The sequence below is a fragment of the Castor canadensis genome, chromosome 6 (genome assembly GCF_047511655.1).
Source record: "Castor canadensis chromosome 6, mCasCan1.hap1v2, whole genome shotgun sequence".
Classification (NCBI taxonomy): Eukaryota; Metazoa; Chordata; class Mammalia; order Rodentia; family Castoridae; genus Castor; species Castor canadensis.
This window is the reverse complement of record NC_133391.1, coordinates 19,396,421-19,412,976: the sequence shown is the minus strand read 5'-3', so window position 1 is coordinate 19,412,976 and position 16,556 is coordinate 19,396,421. Positions and strand designations below refer to the sequence as shown.

At 43.9% G+C, this 16,556-nt stretch overlaps 1 protein-coding gene across 4 annotated transcripts in view; it reads right to left on the bottom strand.

Annotated features, from left to right (window-relative positions):
• Nucleotides 1–16,556, bottom strand: part of Dnai7 (dynein axonemal intermediate chain 7) — a 59,762-nt gene that overhangs the window by 28,131 nt on the left and 15,075 nt on the right. For 3 of the 4 annotated variants that reach the window (XM_074075830.1, XM_074075828.1, XM_074075829.1), the window contains 3 exons: nucleotides 15,780–15,871; nucleotides 13,562–13,663; nucleotides 2,154–2,291 (listed from right to left, as the gene is read on the bottom strand). In XM_074075830.1, coding sequence (XP_073931931.1) covers nucleotides 2,154–2,291; nucleotides 13,562–13,663; nucleotides 15,780–15,871 — 332 coding nt within the window. The remainder of the gene's footprint in view (nucleotides 1–2,153; nucleotides 2,292–13,561; nucleotides 13,664–15,779; nucleotides 15,872–16,556) is intronic. The other variant, XM_074075831.1, reaches the window with a different exon arrangement.

Here is a 16,556-nt window from a genome sequence, read left to right as displayed (position 1 = left end):
GACTGGTGTTTCCTGTGGGTCATCCTGTTACAGCGATCAGCTCGTGTTCCTCCACTAGAGACACCCGGCCTTAGCTCTGCATGGCCGTGACTGTTCCCTTCTCTCTCTTTGCCCAGTCTTGTCCCTGCTGTTGGTTGCTCTGCACTGCATGTGCCTGTGTCAGGAAGCGTCCCCCAGTCACCATGGTGACTGCTCTGGCTGTTCCACTGCGGTTGAGCACCACAGTCTAACCTGGCCTCCTGCCTGGGACCTCCCTGCTGGTGAGGACAGACAGGGTGAGAACTCTGGCATACAAATAGGTCCTCAGGGCAGGAGGCCCTGAAGGCATTGGGCTCAGAAAACCATGTCCCACAGTGTTTCACTTGACTGTACTGGCCACCTCGGGGTTGTAAGTAGTTGGAAGGTGTTGTTAGCTGCCTCAGAACCACAATGCCCCCACTCAGGCACAGGGAGAGCTCACACTCAGGAGGCATCCTCTAAAGAACTGCCCTGTGTTAAACTCTGTCCCCGGAATCCCATTAAATAACCAGGAAACACTAGCCCTGAAGAGAGAGAAGGAAAAGTCTCCAAAAACACCCAGACTGTGCACCCATCAATTTTCCCCAGGGTGGCTCCAGGGTGACACTTTCAACCCGGATCCACATAAGCTGGTCTTGCCTCTCGTCAGGTCCCAGCTCTGCTCTGCCTTCCTGCAACTCTCCACAAGGCTGTCCCCGTTCAGTTTGAAAGAAAATCATGTTTAATTTATTCCCTAAAATCATTCATTACCCCTCAAAACCTATGATAGGTGTGCAAGCACCCGAACCTCACTGGGCTACTGGATAATCTCTCTTGGCATTTCCCTGTGAACTATGTTTTTAAATTTTTTTTTTTTGGGTGGTAATGGGGTTTGTACTCCACAGATTTCATCCCAATGGTGGTGATTTGATCAGTCATGTCTACATAATGGGGTCTCCTCACACTAGGGTGCAGAGCACTCTGGCGTAGGTGATAGGGAGGAGACAAAGCACGTGCGGGCCTGCTATGCATCTCGCCCTGGGATTTCCCACCCCATGGTTTATTTGTACCCCTTTTAACATCCTTCGGAGTAAGCTGGTGGCCGTCAGAACAAGGTTGTCTATGTTTTGTGAGCTGTTAGAGTGAGTTCCCCCATCTGCTCAGAGGTCCAGGTGACAACCTGGCATTTGTGTTTGGAAGAGGGGCCACAGTCTCAGGGGACCAAGGCCTTCACACGTAGTGTCTGCCTGAATTCTGGGTAGTTGTACCAACATGACCTCATGGGGACACTCCCTTGAAGTCCAGGAAGTGGGAGCAGAGGTATTGAGTGCATAAAACACATCTCTCCTTCTCGGAGAAAGTGTTGCTCTTCTTGAACTTGAGGACTCACATCATTCAGTTCTGAAAAACTGTTAGCCGTTATTCCTTTGAGCATTGCTTCACCTCCATTTCATCCTGCTCCCTCATGTCCTTCTCACATAATCCCACCCTTCTTATTCTACATGTCAGTGAGCTGTTCTTTCATCTTTTCCACCTCCTTGTCACTGTGCTATCTTCCCGTAAAGTCTTCCAATCCAGCTTCTTTTTCGTTTGTGATTGAGAGCAGTGCGCGTATCTGTTTCCCCTTTACTAAGCTAAAGATGAGTCAAATATATTTTCTGATCTTCTGCAGAGCAGATTCTGCCCTGTTATCCATGACACTTTCAAGGCTCCCAGCCATACTGCTCCATCTTGTCCCCGGGTGCCTGCCTGTGGCACTTAGCTGCTAGGGATCACTGCCTACCAACAGCACATCTGCGTGACCAACACTTTAGCATGTGGGCCTTTGGGGGGCATTTAAGATCCAAACCATAACAGTCAATAATGCCAGCTACAAATAAAAACTCATCCATTAACTCCCAGGTTATTTACATAAATACATATAGCTTGATTTTTCTTCAATTAAAGCAAGAAATGTTTTATGTTTATGTTATGTTGTCCTTATTAGAGTTGTAAAAAGAAAGCAAAGAGACTACCAACTTTCCATCTACAGTCTAAGACTCACAACCAGGAGTCTTACTAATGGAGAAATAACACATCTGCTTAATTCTGGTTTTGGAGTGAATATCTGACCACATGTAACTGTAGTCCTATGCCAGGACAGAGCAAATACTCACAGACAGCACTAGCTTGCTCTTCTCCATCACAGCCTCGAAAGTCTCGGTTGCTTCCTCTTTCCACAAGCTAATGAAAGTGTTCATTTCTTGGGTTACTGACGGATCGGGACTCCCATCACATTCAGTGTAATGTTTCCACTGTGGAATGAACACATTTGAGGGTTTACAAGGTGAAAAGTCAACCAAAAGATTAGGAGATCCGAGTTCTTGACACAGTTTTCCCAACTTAGACAAAAGCTTTTGATGGCTTTAACCAGTAACGTGTTATATACTAAGTTATAATCACCTAAATAAACCAAAATGACCAGTTTCTTTTCTATCCAAATCATTTCCAATGTTTACGATTTGGATAAACAGAAGTCCAGTTTACTTGGTTTGTAAACCAGTAGAGTTGGTTTTGCTTTGCATTTTTCTAGAATCATATTTTATCTGCAAAAGCCCATGCTTGCACTCCTCCCTACTTCTAAAGTTATTAATTGCTTTTTGCCACTGGCTTTGTTTGTAATCTTTTTTACATTTGTGCTCGCATTGTACTTACAACTTTTTGTTTAGTTATGTTGTCTTTCGCCGTATTGTAAGTTTTTCACGTTTCTTCTGATATTCACCTACATGGTTTCCAAACTCATGCTGTTTGACCAAGACTAGATTGTCTTAAGCACTAGCTTTTATATGTTTTAGTTTAGGATAACTTCCTCAGAACAGGCACACTTCAGAGACCTGGAGTGGGCTGAGCTCCAAATTACCACACTAAAATCAGTCACATGACAGGTTTGCTTCCCCAAGGGGTATAAAAGGTTCATACTATGTACTGTAGTGTATTAAGAGTGCAAGAGAATTGGTCTAGAAATGTGTATACCTTAACTTAAAAACTGTTTTATTATAGGACTGTTTGAGACGAGAGTGAAGGGAATGAGGAAGGTAACGATATCGAAATACATGGTGTCTGTGTATGGACAATGGCACAAGGAAACCACTGGAAGCTGTTGAGAAATATGGGAGGGGGCAGGGAAAGCAGAGCAGCAGAGGGGCTAATCCCATCGAAGTACAATGCACACATGTGAAATAGCACACTGAAACCCCTTTGTAAAGAAGATGCTAATAAAAAGTCTCCCCAAATAACCAGTAATTATAGCCACATAAACACATTTTATTGCCGAACATTGCTAACCACCAGGTGAGCCTCTGTGAGTTTCGATCTCTGGCGAGGCCTGGCCCGGACAGGCCGGGTGGCAGATGCTACAGGCTGGGTGGCTGTGGCGATCTCAGAGAAGAAACAAACCTTCCTGCATTGACTGTCTTTTCACAGAACAGCTCTCTGAGCATGTGATGCTATCTGGCAGTGTTTCACCCATGGAGAACTTTCAAGATGGTAGTCAGCCCTCGGAAAGCTGCCACTGCTCTACCAACTGTGCTTGTGGAGACAACATGAGTCCTTTCCTCCTGAGTGGATGTTCACAGTGGCCTCCAGGAGTAGACTCCATTTCAAGAAGCCATCTTCCTTGCTCATCTTTGACCATGAGATGTGGCAGTTGGGTTCTTTTCAGGCTCCACTTACAATCCTAGTGCCCCTTTTTACTTCTGACACATCACTTTTCACACTGCAGCTTCAAACCCCTCCAAGTCATAGGTGAGGAAGGGAATCAACTTCTTCCAACTCCTGCAGATGTGGGCGTTCTGGCCTCCTCCCGTAGATCACAGATGTTCTTGACAGCATGTGGAAAGCTGAACCCGTGGGAGAAGTTGTTAATTTGCTTTTTCTAGGAGGAGGAATCACTATGCATTGTAGCTACAGCATTACGACATGTATTTTTCCTGTGGAACTGGGCTTTGAACTCAGCACCTAATGCTTACTAGGCAGTGCTCTACCATATGAGCCACGCTCCCAGCCCTTTTTGCTTTAGTTATTTTTCAGATAAGGTCTTGAATTTTTGCCTGCATCTGGCCTAGACTGCAATCTTCCTACCTATCCTTCCTATGTAGGGGGGATGAAGGCATGCACCACTACACCCAGCTTGTTTGTTGAGATGGGGTCTAATGAGCCCAGGCTGGCCTTGAACTGCTAATCTGATCTCTGCCTCCTGAGCAGCTGGGATTACAGCATATTTCTTAAATAAGACTTGAAAGTCAAAAGTGTTCTTTGTCCCACAGGCTGCAGAATGGATGATGGTGGGGTCATCTCATGGCCTGGCTCCACCAGAGTCCTTGGGTGAAGAGTGCATAGTCAACAGGCAGCATCATTTTGAATGGAATCTTTTCTCCTGATCAATCTCTCCTAAAAGAGGGCTTAGAATGTCCAGGAAACCACATTGTGAATGGATGCGCCCGGTGCAGGCTGTGTTCTGTCTATAGAGCACAGGCTTTGCTCTGTTTATAAAGCACAGGCTTTGCAGACTCAGCAGAATTCATAGCTTTAGCCCTCAATCTTCAGAGAAAGAAATGAGCACTGGCCTCAGCTTGAGCTCACCAGCTGCAATAGCCACCAAGACAGCGCCTGTCCATGGAAGCCAGGCATGGACTCCTCTCCAGCTAAAGCACCCTAGCTTTTCTTCTTCCAGTAGAAGGCCGTTTTGTCTACACTGGAAGTTGGTGCTTATGGAGAGGCCACCTTTAGTTATCTCAACTCAGACCTATGCAGAACCTCTGGAGCTTCCGTGCCAGTGCCCCCTGCTTCATGTTGCCCTTGTAAAAATGGAAGAGCCCTTGAACTCTAGTAACATAATTGGCTTATGTGCACAATAAAAAAACAAAACAAACCATGGTGATGAATCAGTCTGCTCCCAGAACCAGAGCAGGATCAGAGAACTCACGCTATGATGTATCAGACAGAATTTATAGAAAACCAGAAGCAAGGCACAGAACCCTGCTTAATCAGCTATAACTTAGTCAACCAGTCATTTGGTTTTAACATTAATTAGATGACTGGCTAAGGGCTGACTGCAACCAACCAAAGCCCAGCTACTGAGATCAAATACTGTATTGATTGACTCTGTGACTGTTGGGCCCAGTGCACCTGTTCACTCCAAATCCACAGGCTCTAATAAATTTCATGTAATAATCCTCCTTTTAGTCACGTTCACTTAGAATTACCAACACATAGGCCACCAGTGCTGCTCTCAGTCACCATCATCCTAGATTTCCAGCCTCGTCATGACACTAGAGGATGACAACATAGTTAGGACCACACGTTTAACTTCTTCCCATTCCATCTACAGAGACACTTTGGCATTCATTAGGTGGTTGCGCATAGATAGGCAAGACTTTGAGAAAAGACATCACATTGGGGAGACTATGGTGAATGTTAGGAAGATAACGGCAAAAATTTAGAGCACACCCCTCAGATAAGGTCCCCACAAATCAACAACAAAAACTGAATGACCAAAAAGTGAGCCAGATGACACATTTCTCCACTAGAAACAAATAACCCATTTGGTAATCTACAAGAAAAGTATTAGACTGCAAAAATTCCTCCCAGTTCAGCTAGCAATCTAGGTTCAGCTGATAATTTAACTAGGTTAAATTAAAATAATGACCCTTCTAAGTGCCTAGAAGGGTCTAGAACTCTAGTCACAAAGGTAACCCACCAAATAAAAAGAGGTAGGCATAACCAAGGAAAATTTAAGAAGGTTAAGAGTCTTGTTCCAATGGTATCTTCTCCCAGTGTCTTGGGGAAAGCCATCTAAGCTTCTAAAGCAGCTTGACCTTGGTTACCCTACTTGAAGTCTATGACAGGGCACAGCTATAGCCTAGATGAAGCACCCTCAAGTTGTAAGATACAGACCCAAGGTTCTAGGCTCCACACTTTATCACAGGGTGGGTAAAGAATTTGCTGTAGCTTTTCCAGTGAGGTTCAAGAACAGACTTTCTCTAGATTTTATTTCCAGAAGGCTCTAGATCATGAAGGTCTGGCTATAAACAGTTGATGGGTCTTGAACAGCTTTCTTTACCTAGTGAAAAATATGCCCTAGCACAGTCCATCAAAGCCCATGGTACCTATCTGACCATCAGAGGTCAGGAGCATAGGAGACACATAGGATCTGCTAAGACATAGCTCTTCCTAGCAATTATTTCACCCATTAGAAATAATGAGAATATCTTTAACCATGGCACCCCATTTGACCCTTGGCAATTTTAATTTGAAAACTTTTCCAGGAGACTGAGGATGGAAGAGCAGTGGTACTCTATTTGTCATACCCTGTTGAGCTGTCTCATAATTTTCCCAATACAAGTCCCTGTGTCATTGGGATTTCTCCAAGACTGCTCCATAGAGAAGATAGTTTTGAGTAAAGCTTAATTACTGTTATGACATTGGCCTTCCTGCGTGGGAAATATCTATGCAATCAGAGAACATAAAGTATTCAAGAAAATATGTCCCACTGAAGATAGCAATTGAGTGAAATCCTTTTGTAAATATAAAATGGCCCATCAGGTAGCAGATATATCACCTGAAAGACTGCCCTCTCGACAAATCCAAGATTGGCCACCAGCCACTGCAACTCTACAACAGTCACCATGCCAGGATTTCCTCATCATTTATGTCATTGTGTCTATTTCTCGATGAGTATGAGTACAGTAAGGACTTTCAACAATGGAAGTTTTAAAAACTCAGGAAAGACCAGGCAGCCCTTCAGGCCCTCCACACTTTACAGTGAATTTATGTCCATTCGAGGGTCAGTTTTGTCTCCTTAACTCAGGTACACATCCCTGTCCTCTACACAGGACCCCACAGGGCATTTTACTTGGATCGGTCTTCAGGAGTTCATTCAAACTTCATGCCTTAACAATTGGCCAACGTGGCACAAAAGTCAGTCAAAACATTTCCCTGCTCTTCGGTAGGCTCCTCGTCTGCCTGACTTGGGCCAGCAGCCTCTCCACGAGAGCTCCAGGAATTCTTACCAATACCAATCACACACAGGTCCCTGTCAGTTTTTCCATGTGTCTTCTTGGAGATGAGAAACTTCTGACCAGAACATCCAACCATCTGAGAAACAAGACAACTCAACATGGCCACGACTAAAAATCTGATGAGACTTCATTGTAATAATGATGCAATTGACAAGAAAATTTTGTTCTTTTTCTTTGTGATGCTGGGGATTGATCCCAGGAGCTCAAACATGCTAGACAAGTGGTCTGCTGCAGAGCTACCAAACCAAATTTGGTTATTTCTATTGCATACATCTTAAAATAATAACTAGGATTATGAGATTAGCATTACATCACAACTACTAGATTCCAGAGGATTTCGCAGTTTCAAGAATGCATTTACAGCACATTCACAGAAGTGTGGCTTGAGGATCTAGCATCTCTTATATGAAAGGCCTCCCACACAATTTATTATATCAAATAAGGCTAGTCTACGATGTCTCTTTCAGATGTTCGAGGGCTTTGTGGTGGGTTTTGTTGTTTTTATTACTTGCCTTTTGAGACAGGGTCTCACTGTATAACACAAGCTTGCCTCAAACTCACAATCAACCTGCCTCAGCCTCCTGACTGCAGAGATTACAGGTATGTACCACCATGCCTAGCTTCAGGGAACCCTTCTGGAATGTCCCAAAGTTAGTTCAAAGTCAAAAGAACTAATCTAGAACTTGCTTTTGGGACAATTTGTCAAAAATATCAAAAGTTCAAAACTTGTAATCGAAGGTCACAGGTCATTGTGAACAATCAAAATGAGAATCAAACTGCTTTAGAGGAAAGTACAGAAAGTCACATAGCCATAGTGGGGGAAAAAGCTATTAGTAGAGAACATTCCATTTTCCTAAGTAATCTAACGACCTAGTAAAGTTCTATTTTTTTTTTATTACAAACAGAGTAATTCTCCAGGGAAATTCTTTTGCCTTAGCATAGGGAATAAAATTTCAATCTTACATACTTTTGATATTAATGTTCAATTCTTAGATTTACAAATTATTATCCTCTAATTTTAGCTAGTTTGTTAACAATCCTTTTTACAAGATTCATCTTTAAGACTTTCTTTTTAGAAGCTTCTTGTACCTTTTAAGTTATTTGTCATACTGTTCTGTACTTTTCCTCTCATTTTGGAGTAACCATTCTACTCTAGACCAAAAAAAAAAAAAATTGAAAATATCTTTCAGACTAGGGTATGGCTCAAGAGGTAGAGCGAAGTCCCCCCCAATTCCATCCCCAGCACTGACAAAACAAAGAACAACTTTCACACCCTCTAGTTTCACCCACCAAAAACATTTTCCTTATGTAAGGAACTATTATTTCTAGTTGTCATCACTTTGTGTTAGGGTTTAACTCTTAGCTACCCTAATTTCTAGCAGAAACAGAAAGCAAGCAGCTTTGAGCTGATTTACATCAGTGTTTTGTGGGTAAAATGCCACTTTACGATTTGTAGAAACAGGTTTCCTCAGACTACAACCCTTTCACACTTACACACACTCAAATACACCTAGTTCTTCTACACCACATAAAATAAGGCATCCCACAAGAACCATGCATTTATTATTGAGCAAACTGTGAGACCAGCACAATTTTTAATACTAAAATGATGAAAAAACCTAAGGAGTTCAACCTGATCAGTCACTTGTTTGCAGCACTAGTGAGTAGATGACTTGACATAACCAGTTTTCTCACTGGTGCTGTGTGCATTCATCCTTTCCCCCAGGAGTAAGTAAGTCTACCATATTGACCTTTGTACTCTGGTCCTATCAGAGTGTCTTGCACACACGTGGTCAGAGATCATGAAGTGAGTACCTCAGCCAACTTGTTTCATTCATCAGTGTTTCCCAACTGGGCAGGCACATTACACATTGTGTCAATGACAGTAGTGAACATAAATTTTGTCTTCACAACAAATGGCTTCTAGTACCTCTCCCCAGTCACTAAAGGTAATTGGATCTTCCCCTGTCACGTCACATTTGTCCTGGCATACTGTCCTCCAACACACAAAACACGCAACCTGAGGTGAAAGGTCAGAATTTCACTTTACAATGACTCAGGTATTTCACAAGTATTGACACTCAGTCCTCCACAACATCACACCAAGACTCCACGCCACTGGAAAGATTTCTGAAGCAATCCACAAACTTTTATCCAGCTTTGCACTTGCCTAATTCATCCTTAACAATTATGCTTGACTAGCTTGTTAGACAAAGAAAGCCACTGCTGGAGTTCAGGAAATGCCACCCCCAAATATGGGGAAGACAGCCTCCTGCTGAACTTGGCTGTTGTCAATCCCAAGAATAAACTCTTCCCAAGAAGAGGAGGGATTCAGACTCCCACCAGATCTTATTACAAAATGTCTTCCCTTAAACCATTCACTGAGGGCATTTTTCTCTCACTCCATGGCCATTGTACTCATGAGGTAAAGGACACAGCCCTTTTCTTGACTGATCTGCCGGACGCATGTCCTATGTGAGTGTTAGTTTGGCTGCCTGCTGCAATCAAAGTTCAAGTCTAAACACCATCAGCTGACAGCAAGAGAAAGCTGAAGAAGGAAGCCACGGCGAGACTTGCTACACACATGGCCCAGATTGTTTTGCCTTTGCCCTTGTAAAAGCCTCAAATGACCAAGTCCTTCCCCTCACGGTGCCCAGAGGAAGGTACCTCATGATGGGGGACATTGCCCTCAGATTTTTTCACTAAAGTTAGGGCTCAGAACAAGTGAAGAAGGGTGGCTTCCCAACACAGCCCGTGCTCTTTTAACCAAGTTTCTGAAGTCAGGGTGGGCCGCAGACATACAGGGCAGACAAAGCTCTTTCTATGGCAGACCAAGACTGAGGCAGGCTAGTAACACGGATTTGGGGACTTCAGGTGCCATGGGACTTTTCCCAGAGCATTTCATGCTAAACACCTGACCTCCCCAAATCCACCCCTTCAGCTATCAATTTCTCTTCAATTGTAAGTCCTTTGCAGTTGTAAGTTGCACCAGACAGGAAGCCTTGGGGAATTCCACCCTTGACTACCTCTCATGTAAATCTTAAAGCAAGATGTTCACACTCCATACAAATACCTGCGAACTAGCTTAAGTGCATGCACAGAAAGTCTCATAGTGTATGGCAAGACCTTGTCAATCACCGTTACCCATCCTACAAAGACCACCCAGATTTTTCCTGCATTTGCCCTTTCAATTTGCAAAGGCCCTTTGACACAAAGGTTAGTGCTTCCATGCCACCTGGCCAGGCCCACCACTGCTTTCTCTACGGTGCCTTCCCCTCACCTTCAGTAAACTTTACTGTTACTTTCACTACATTTTCAGATCCTGCCTAAATTCTGCTCTCATAGGACACAAGTGCCTAGGAGTCTTCTGACCAGAGTCTTCAGAGACCACATGATCAAGTAACAAAACCCTATGCAATTGTTCTGACTTTAAGGTTTTAACCAAGGCATAAAGGTGCTTAGAAAACACCCTCCACTGACCTAAGGGCTCAACTTCTATAAACTTATCCCATTTTATTCTTAAAAAAAAAAATCTGTGTACTAATTTAAAATGCATCCCATTGTTTCTGTGGGATTTTCCATGCTTCCTTATGTAATATGCCCCACAAGGGAGCAATTTTATCCAAACTGAAGTTCCTTATGGTAGCACCGAAAGTCAATCTATTTCATTCACCCATTGAAGATTCACCCACTTCCCTAAAGTAAGCTCAAGTTCTGGGAATTCTTAAACAGAAAGTTGGCTGGAGTTGCAAATGGAAGAGTTCTCACCAGAGACCTGTTCTGACTGACCCAGGCGAGCACCACAAACCCCAGGGTCATAGTCCTCCCCTAGCACAAGCTGAATTCAGTACCAGCCCAAGGTTCTGCCCTCTCTCACAGCATGAACTGACGCTGGGTAGAGTACCAGAAGATGGGCTTCTGGACTCCCCTGATCCAAATGGACCCATGGTTTCCTGTATTTTAGAAACTTTACATACCTAGTGAACCCAGTTCAGGTCTTTCATGTCAGTGTGACACTGGAAACTTCTCCAGTGGACCCACTCCAGTTCCTACTGAACACAGTTCAGTTTCTGCCTGACCCACTGGGTTCTCTACAGCACCCAGTTTGGACTGAAAATTTTTCTGAAATGAACTCAGCTCAAAACACAAACCTGGGGAGATTCAGAATCCATGGAAGACCTTACCACTCCCCGGCCCCAATGCAGCAAGAAGTACAGTGGACTTGGGGGGAACCTGCCTGGCTGCTTGGTTTTTCCTGCATTGCTGGGGCTCTGCTTCAGATCTAAATAACTACATTACAACCATTATGAGGAAAAGGACCTGAGGCCATTACATCTAGCAGAGCTCACTTGAGTCAATAACAATACCTGTCATGATTCCCTAACCAAACTACTGTGAGTACTGAACACAGCAGTCTTATGAGTAGCATTTGTAAGAAACGAAGTGAGAATCCAATTCAGCTGTGGTGTTGCACACATGCCACCCCAGCATCCCATTGGCTAAGCCAGGAAGATCATGAGATTGAAATGAAGGTGAGGCACAGAAAACAACTTAATTGGGTCAAGTGTGGTGGCACATGCCTGTAATTCCAGACTCAGGAGGCTGAGGCAGGAGGATTGGGAGTTCAAAGCCAGCCTGGAGTACATAAAGACCCCATCTCAAAAATAAACAAATAAATAAATAAATTGAAAAAAGCAACAAAACCCTCCAAATTTAATTGACTACAGCTTAATCCACTGTTTACAGCTTCAGTTAACTCACTACAGACCCTCCTGAAACCAACCAACCAAAGCTCAGTTTCTGTGATTAAGCTTTGTATTGGCTTGGTTTGTTGGGCTCAGAGCAGGTGCCTTATCCAAGTGCACGGTGTCCCACCATTCACATCAACTGGCTGGGGTCCTTTCACTTGCCTCAGACAGAAATCACAAGTAGACAGGGAGTGGCCCCTCTGGTGCTGGCAGACCTGGGCCCCAAGTGCCCAAGGCTCTGGGCTGGGCTGACAGACTCGGAAGGCTGATGGCTCCAGGACCAGAGGCCAGAGACGTGTGACCCTCTGTGCTCAAGTAGGGGCTTATGCCTCTGAGCTTCTATTACTAGAGGCCCAGCACTCAGCAGCTGGTGCAATCCTTGGCTCTTAGTTACAGCCAGCTAAAGTTACAGCTTCGAAACCTGGGGTGTTGGGATCCATTGCTCCTAACAGCAGCTGGCATCACAACTCTTGAGCCTTGGGTGTCTAGACCACTGGCCCTTAGGACTTGGCAGCTCCCTTATGGCAGCCAGAACTCACCATTCCTCGTTCTGGGGTCTTCCAAGAAGTGAGCTCTTCTGTCCCCACTGCCTAGGATCTTACTGTCTCTGTCCCCGGCCACTCTCTCCACTTCTCTCTTACCCTTACTGCCACCACTGCTACCAGCTGTTATCAGCTTAGTCTGGTGACAGGCAAAGCAAAGACCCTTTAGAAGCCTTTCATTGGTCATAATATTGCAGCTTTGAGCTTCGCCACAAGCCAGTGTCTCCCAGCTAACTCCAAACAGAAGGCAACAGCTTGCTTATATAATCAGGAGGGAGGGCATGGCATGAAAATGAAGGATTGCATCTGCACCAATCACAGTACAGCTTCCAGTTCCACCAATCACAGGCCTCCCAGTGGGTTGTCTCATTCACAGTAAAAAAGATTAGAGGATACTGACAATAAAGCAAGCTCCACAAAATCAACCCTCTCAACAGCACTGAACAAGGCTTTACAGCATTTAGTCATGCTCAACAGTGCTGGTCCCACCCAGCTCCCTGCAGGGAGTTGTGTCCCTCCCATGTGTCTCCCCTCACATTTTTGTTATGAAGACATAAACCTCAGGAACCAGCCAACTTCAAACCTTCTTCTGTGGCTCCTCACTTCTCTCAGACTTTGTGGAACTGGAGGGAGTTGGTACATAATAGCCATTGTAGGGTTATTAATTGACCTAATTGTGATGCTGTTGTGTCTCAGGGATTAGGGAGGCCCAAGGAAAGGGAGAGAGAGCAGGGCAGAGCAGTCAGACCACACATATTTATCAATCAATGTCCCCTTCTAATTCGGGAGCAATTTGTGTGTGGCACTCTCCAATAACTATAATAGTAACATTGAAGATCACTGACCAACACAGCACCACAACAGATACAGTAATAGCAAAAAAAACAGAAGTACTGTGAGAAATGGAGAAATGTGGCACAGTCACAAAGTAAGCCTATGCTGATGGAGAACGCAGCCAGTTTCCACAAACATTGAGTTTATAAAAGCATAGTAAAAAAGAAGTGCCATAAATCAACGCACAGCAAAGTGCACAGTGCCTGTCAGGATTTCAGACACTGGAGCATGTCATGACTGGTGGATAAACAGCTCTCCACAAAGCTAGGTAATGTTCTCTGCATGAGCAATACTTTTGTCACAAGCAAGATTTTTTATAGATAAATTTCAAGTTTCCCTGTGATCATGACAGCAGTAACTCAGAAGAGGAAGTCAGTCTTACCTGGGAGAGCGACCTGGTGTCTCGCTTTAGCTTCTCTGCCTCAGAAAAACAGCCCTCCAGCAGGTAGAGCTCCTCCAGCTCCTGGTTCCTCCTCTCCAGATGCTGTCGCACAGGGGTGGAGACAGGGCAGGGGCATCAGTCTGCTATTAACCTTCAACTGTGTTTCACAGGAGCAGCTCAAATTTGGCTAGGTATATACTTTCAAAGCAAATACTTCAATGTGTTCGACTACATTGGTATTTCCAAGATGTTCCATCTGAATCGGGTTGGAAAGGGTGATCAGAAGGTCCCTGTAGGGTCTAAACTCCTCTGGAACCTGAGAGGTCAATTTGTTTCCATCACAACACTAACACATTGCCGGCCCTTTGTCAGTTTGCATTCAGCTCTGATATGAAACTTCTGGTGCCTTAGCACAAATCAGGGCAGTGACCCCAACTGTGCAAGTCTGGAGACTGAGCAGGGAGGAGGGAGAAGGCAGCTTCATATAGAATGACCTCAGGAAGAGGGGGACATTAATTTTATACATCTCAACCCTAAATACTAATCTGTGTGCTAACAAGACAGGTATGCATAAACCCTTCTGCATATCAAGGCAACACTATGGAGAAATAACTCTTGTGCAATTATTTAATATTTTGGCAGACAGACTCTCAAGAATGAATGAATTGAGCATGTCACTTCAAGGATACAGGTCAACGTATTTGTTTCAAATAATAAAATTCAAGCAGTCAAACAAAAATGCAGATTTTTAAAAACTTGTATCTACCACTGTGGGTTTGGTGGTTTCTAAATCCTTTAAAACTTCTGATTTGATTGGAGATACTATTGATATCCAAGACTTTTTGACAACTTGGGAGATGGAGATCAGGAGGCTTACGGTTTAAGGCCATCCCAGTCAAAAAGTTAGCAAGACCTCATCTTGATAGATGCTGTGGTACGTGTTTACAATCTCGGCTATACAAGAAGCATAGGTAGGAAGATGGCCGAAGACTGACCCAGTCAAAAATCATGAGATTGTATCTGAAAAAATAACTAAACCAAAAAGGGCTGGGGGTGTGGCTCAAGTGATAGAGCCCTTGCCTAGCAAGCTTGAGGCACTGAGTTCAAACCCCAGTACAGGATGGAAGGGAGAGAGGGAGGGAGAGAGAGAGAGAGAGAGAGAGAGAGAGAGAGCTAGAGAAAGGAGGGAGGGAGAGAGGGAGGCAGCAAATTCATGCATGGAAATAAGATCTATTCATAGTATAAGGCAGAGCACTGTTTTATCATGGCAGCATGAGCAGTTCACTGATATGGCTTCAGATTCCAAATCAAGAAACTACCACTTATTAAGCCAGGTGTGCTGGTACATGCCCGTAGTCTCAGGTATTCAAGAGGGTGAGGCAGGAGGATCACTTGAACCCAGAAGGTTGGTGGGGGGTGGAGAGGAAGGAAGGGAGAGAGGGAGAGAGAAGGAGGAGAAGAAGGAGGAAGTGGGAGGAGGAGGAGGAGGAGGCAGAGGAGAAGGAGGAGGAGGAGAAAAAGAAGAAGAAGAAGCAGCTATCACTTGCTGCATGTGGCAAGGTCTCAGCATCTGTGATTATCTGAAATGCTGTTGTGCTGCCCACCTATCTGTGGAGTGACATTTCTTCCTGCACTTCCATCCAAACTGTCATGACAGCAGCAGAGATGCTGGAATGACCTGAGCATCAGTCATCTTCTCTTAAGTCAGATGGTGATGAGGTTTTAAAAATATTAACAATACCGTTCACTTCCCTAATTAAAAATTCATTTCTTAAAAACATTAATAGATTTACTTACATTTATCAGTGTATTTTTATCTACACTTAATGCCTATGAGTGTGTTTTAAAATCTATCAGTTTCAGCTTCTTTATGGTAGATACTGATAGATGAAATCCACAGAGACAAAGCTCTTGAGGGACTTCAACTTTTAGTACTTCAGTGGGATTTTGTCCTCAGACCAAAGTACTTCAGAAGTATGGGTCTGAAAAGCCTAGTGGAATGGGAGAAGTGGAATTGGAATGGCCCAGTGCTCTTTAGGGTCCCTGTAAACAAAGCAGAGCCACTCAAGTTATGCATGGGCTGTAGACCAGGCTGTGTCGCCCTCATCCTGGTCCTCTCCCCAGTGCCTCAACTTCCTCAATGCCCCATTTTACGGGAGGAATGATTATCAGGTGCTGCGGGCAGGAGTCCAGGTCACTGGAGCTGGTGTTCCTTTACCTTCTCCTCAAGCTGAAACCACTTCTCCCTCTCGATCCGCTCAATCTCAAGCCTCTCCTGTTGTTCTTTCTCAAATTTCAAACGGGCTTCCTCTACAGAACCAAATATAAAGAATAATCTCAGTGCTTAGGTCACTATACAATATCAGAGTCACAACTTTGATTTTGTGGTAGAAATGACCAAAGTGTTAGCTTTCCTTCCTTTAAAAAAGTAACACAGTTTTGAAAGTCTGTGGCTAAAGCATAGGTTCACTGTGGTGTTTCACTTCTCCAAAAGTTTTAAAGTAATTCAACAATGATTTTAACCAACAAAATGTGACAGATCTATCAAGGGCAGTTTAAGGGGGACAAAGTCTTCAGAAAAGTCCACAGTGGCCATGAGTTGATGGAGTGACTCAAGTGGTAGAGTACCTGCCTATCAAGTGTGAGGCCGAGTTCAAACCAAAAAAAAAAAAGAAAAAAATAAAGCAATGGCCTTAACCTTGTCTTAATCTCACCATTAAAGTTAGAAATGAGTTATATGCTGAGGAATGTGGACTTAGTGCAGGTCTGACACTGTATTCTTTTAGCAGCACCTCATCAGGCCTTACAAGATTACACATTAAAAGTCAACATGGAACCTACGTCTTTGCAAGGACCAGAATGCGAGTCTAAAATGTTCTTAATTCTAAAGCTACAACCACTAGAAATATTCATAATTTTAAAAATCACTTCTTGGTATTTTAATTAACCAATGCTTTCATCAATGTTTAATTCCTTCCTAATGAAGGAAATCACC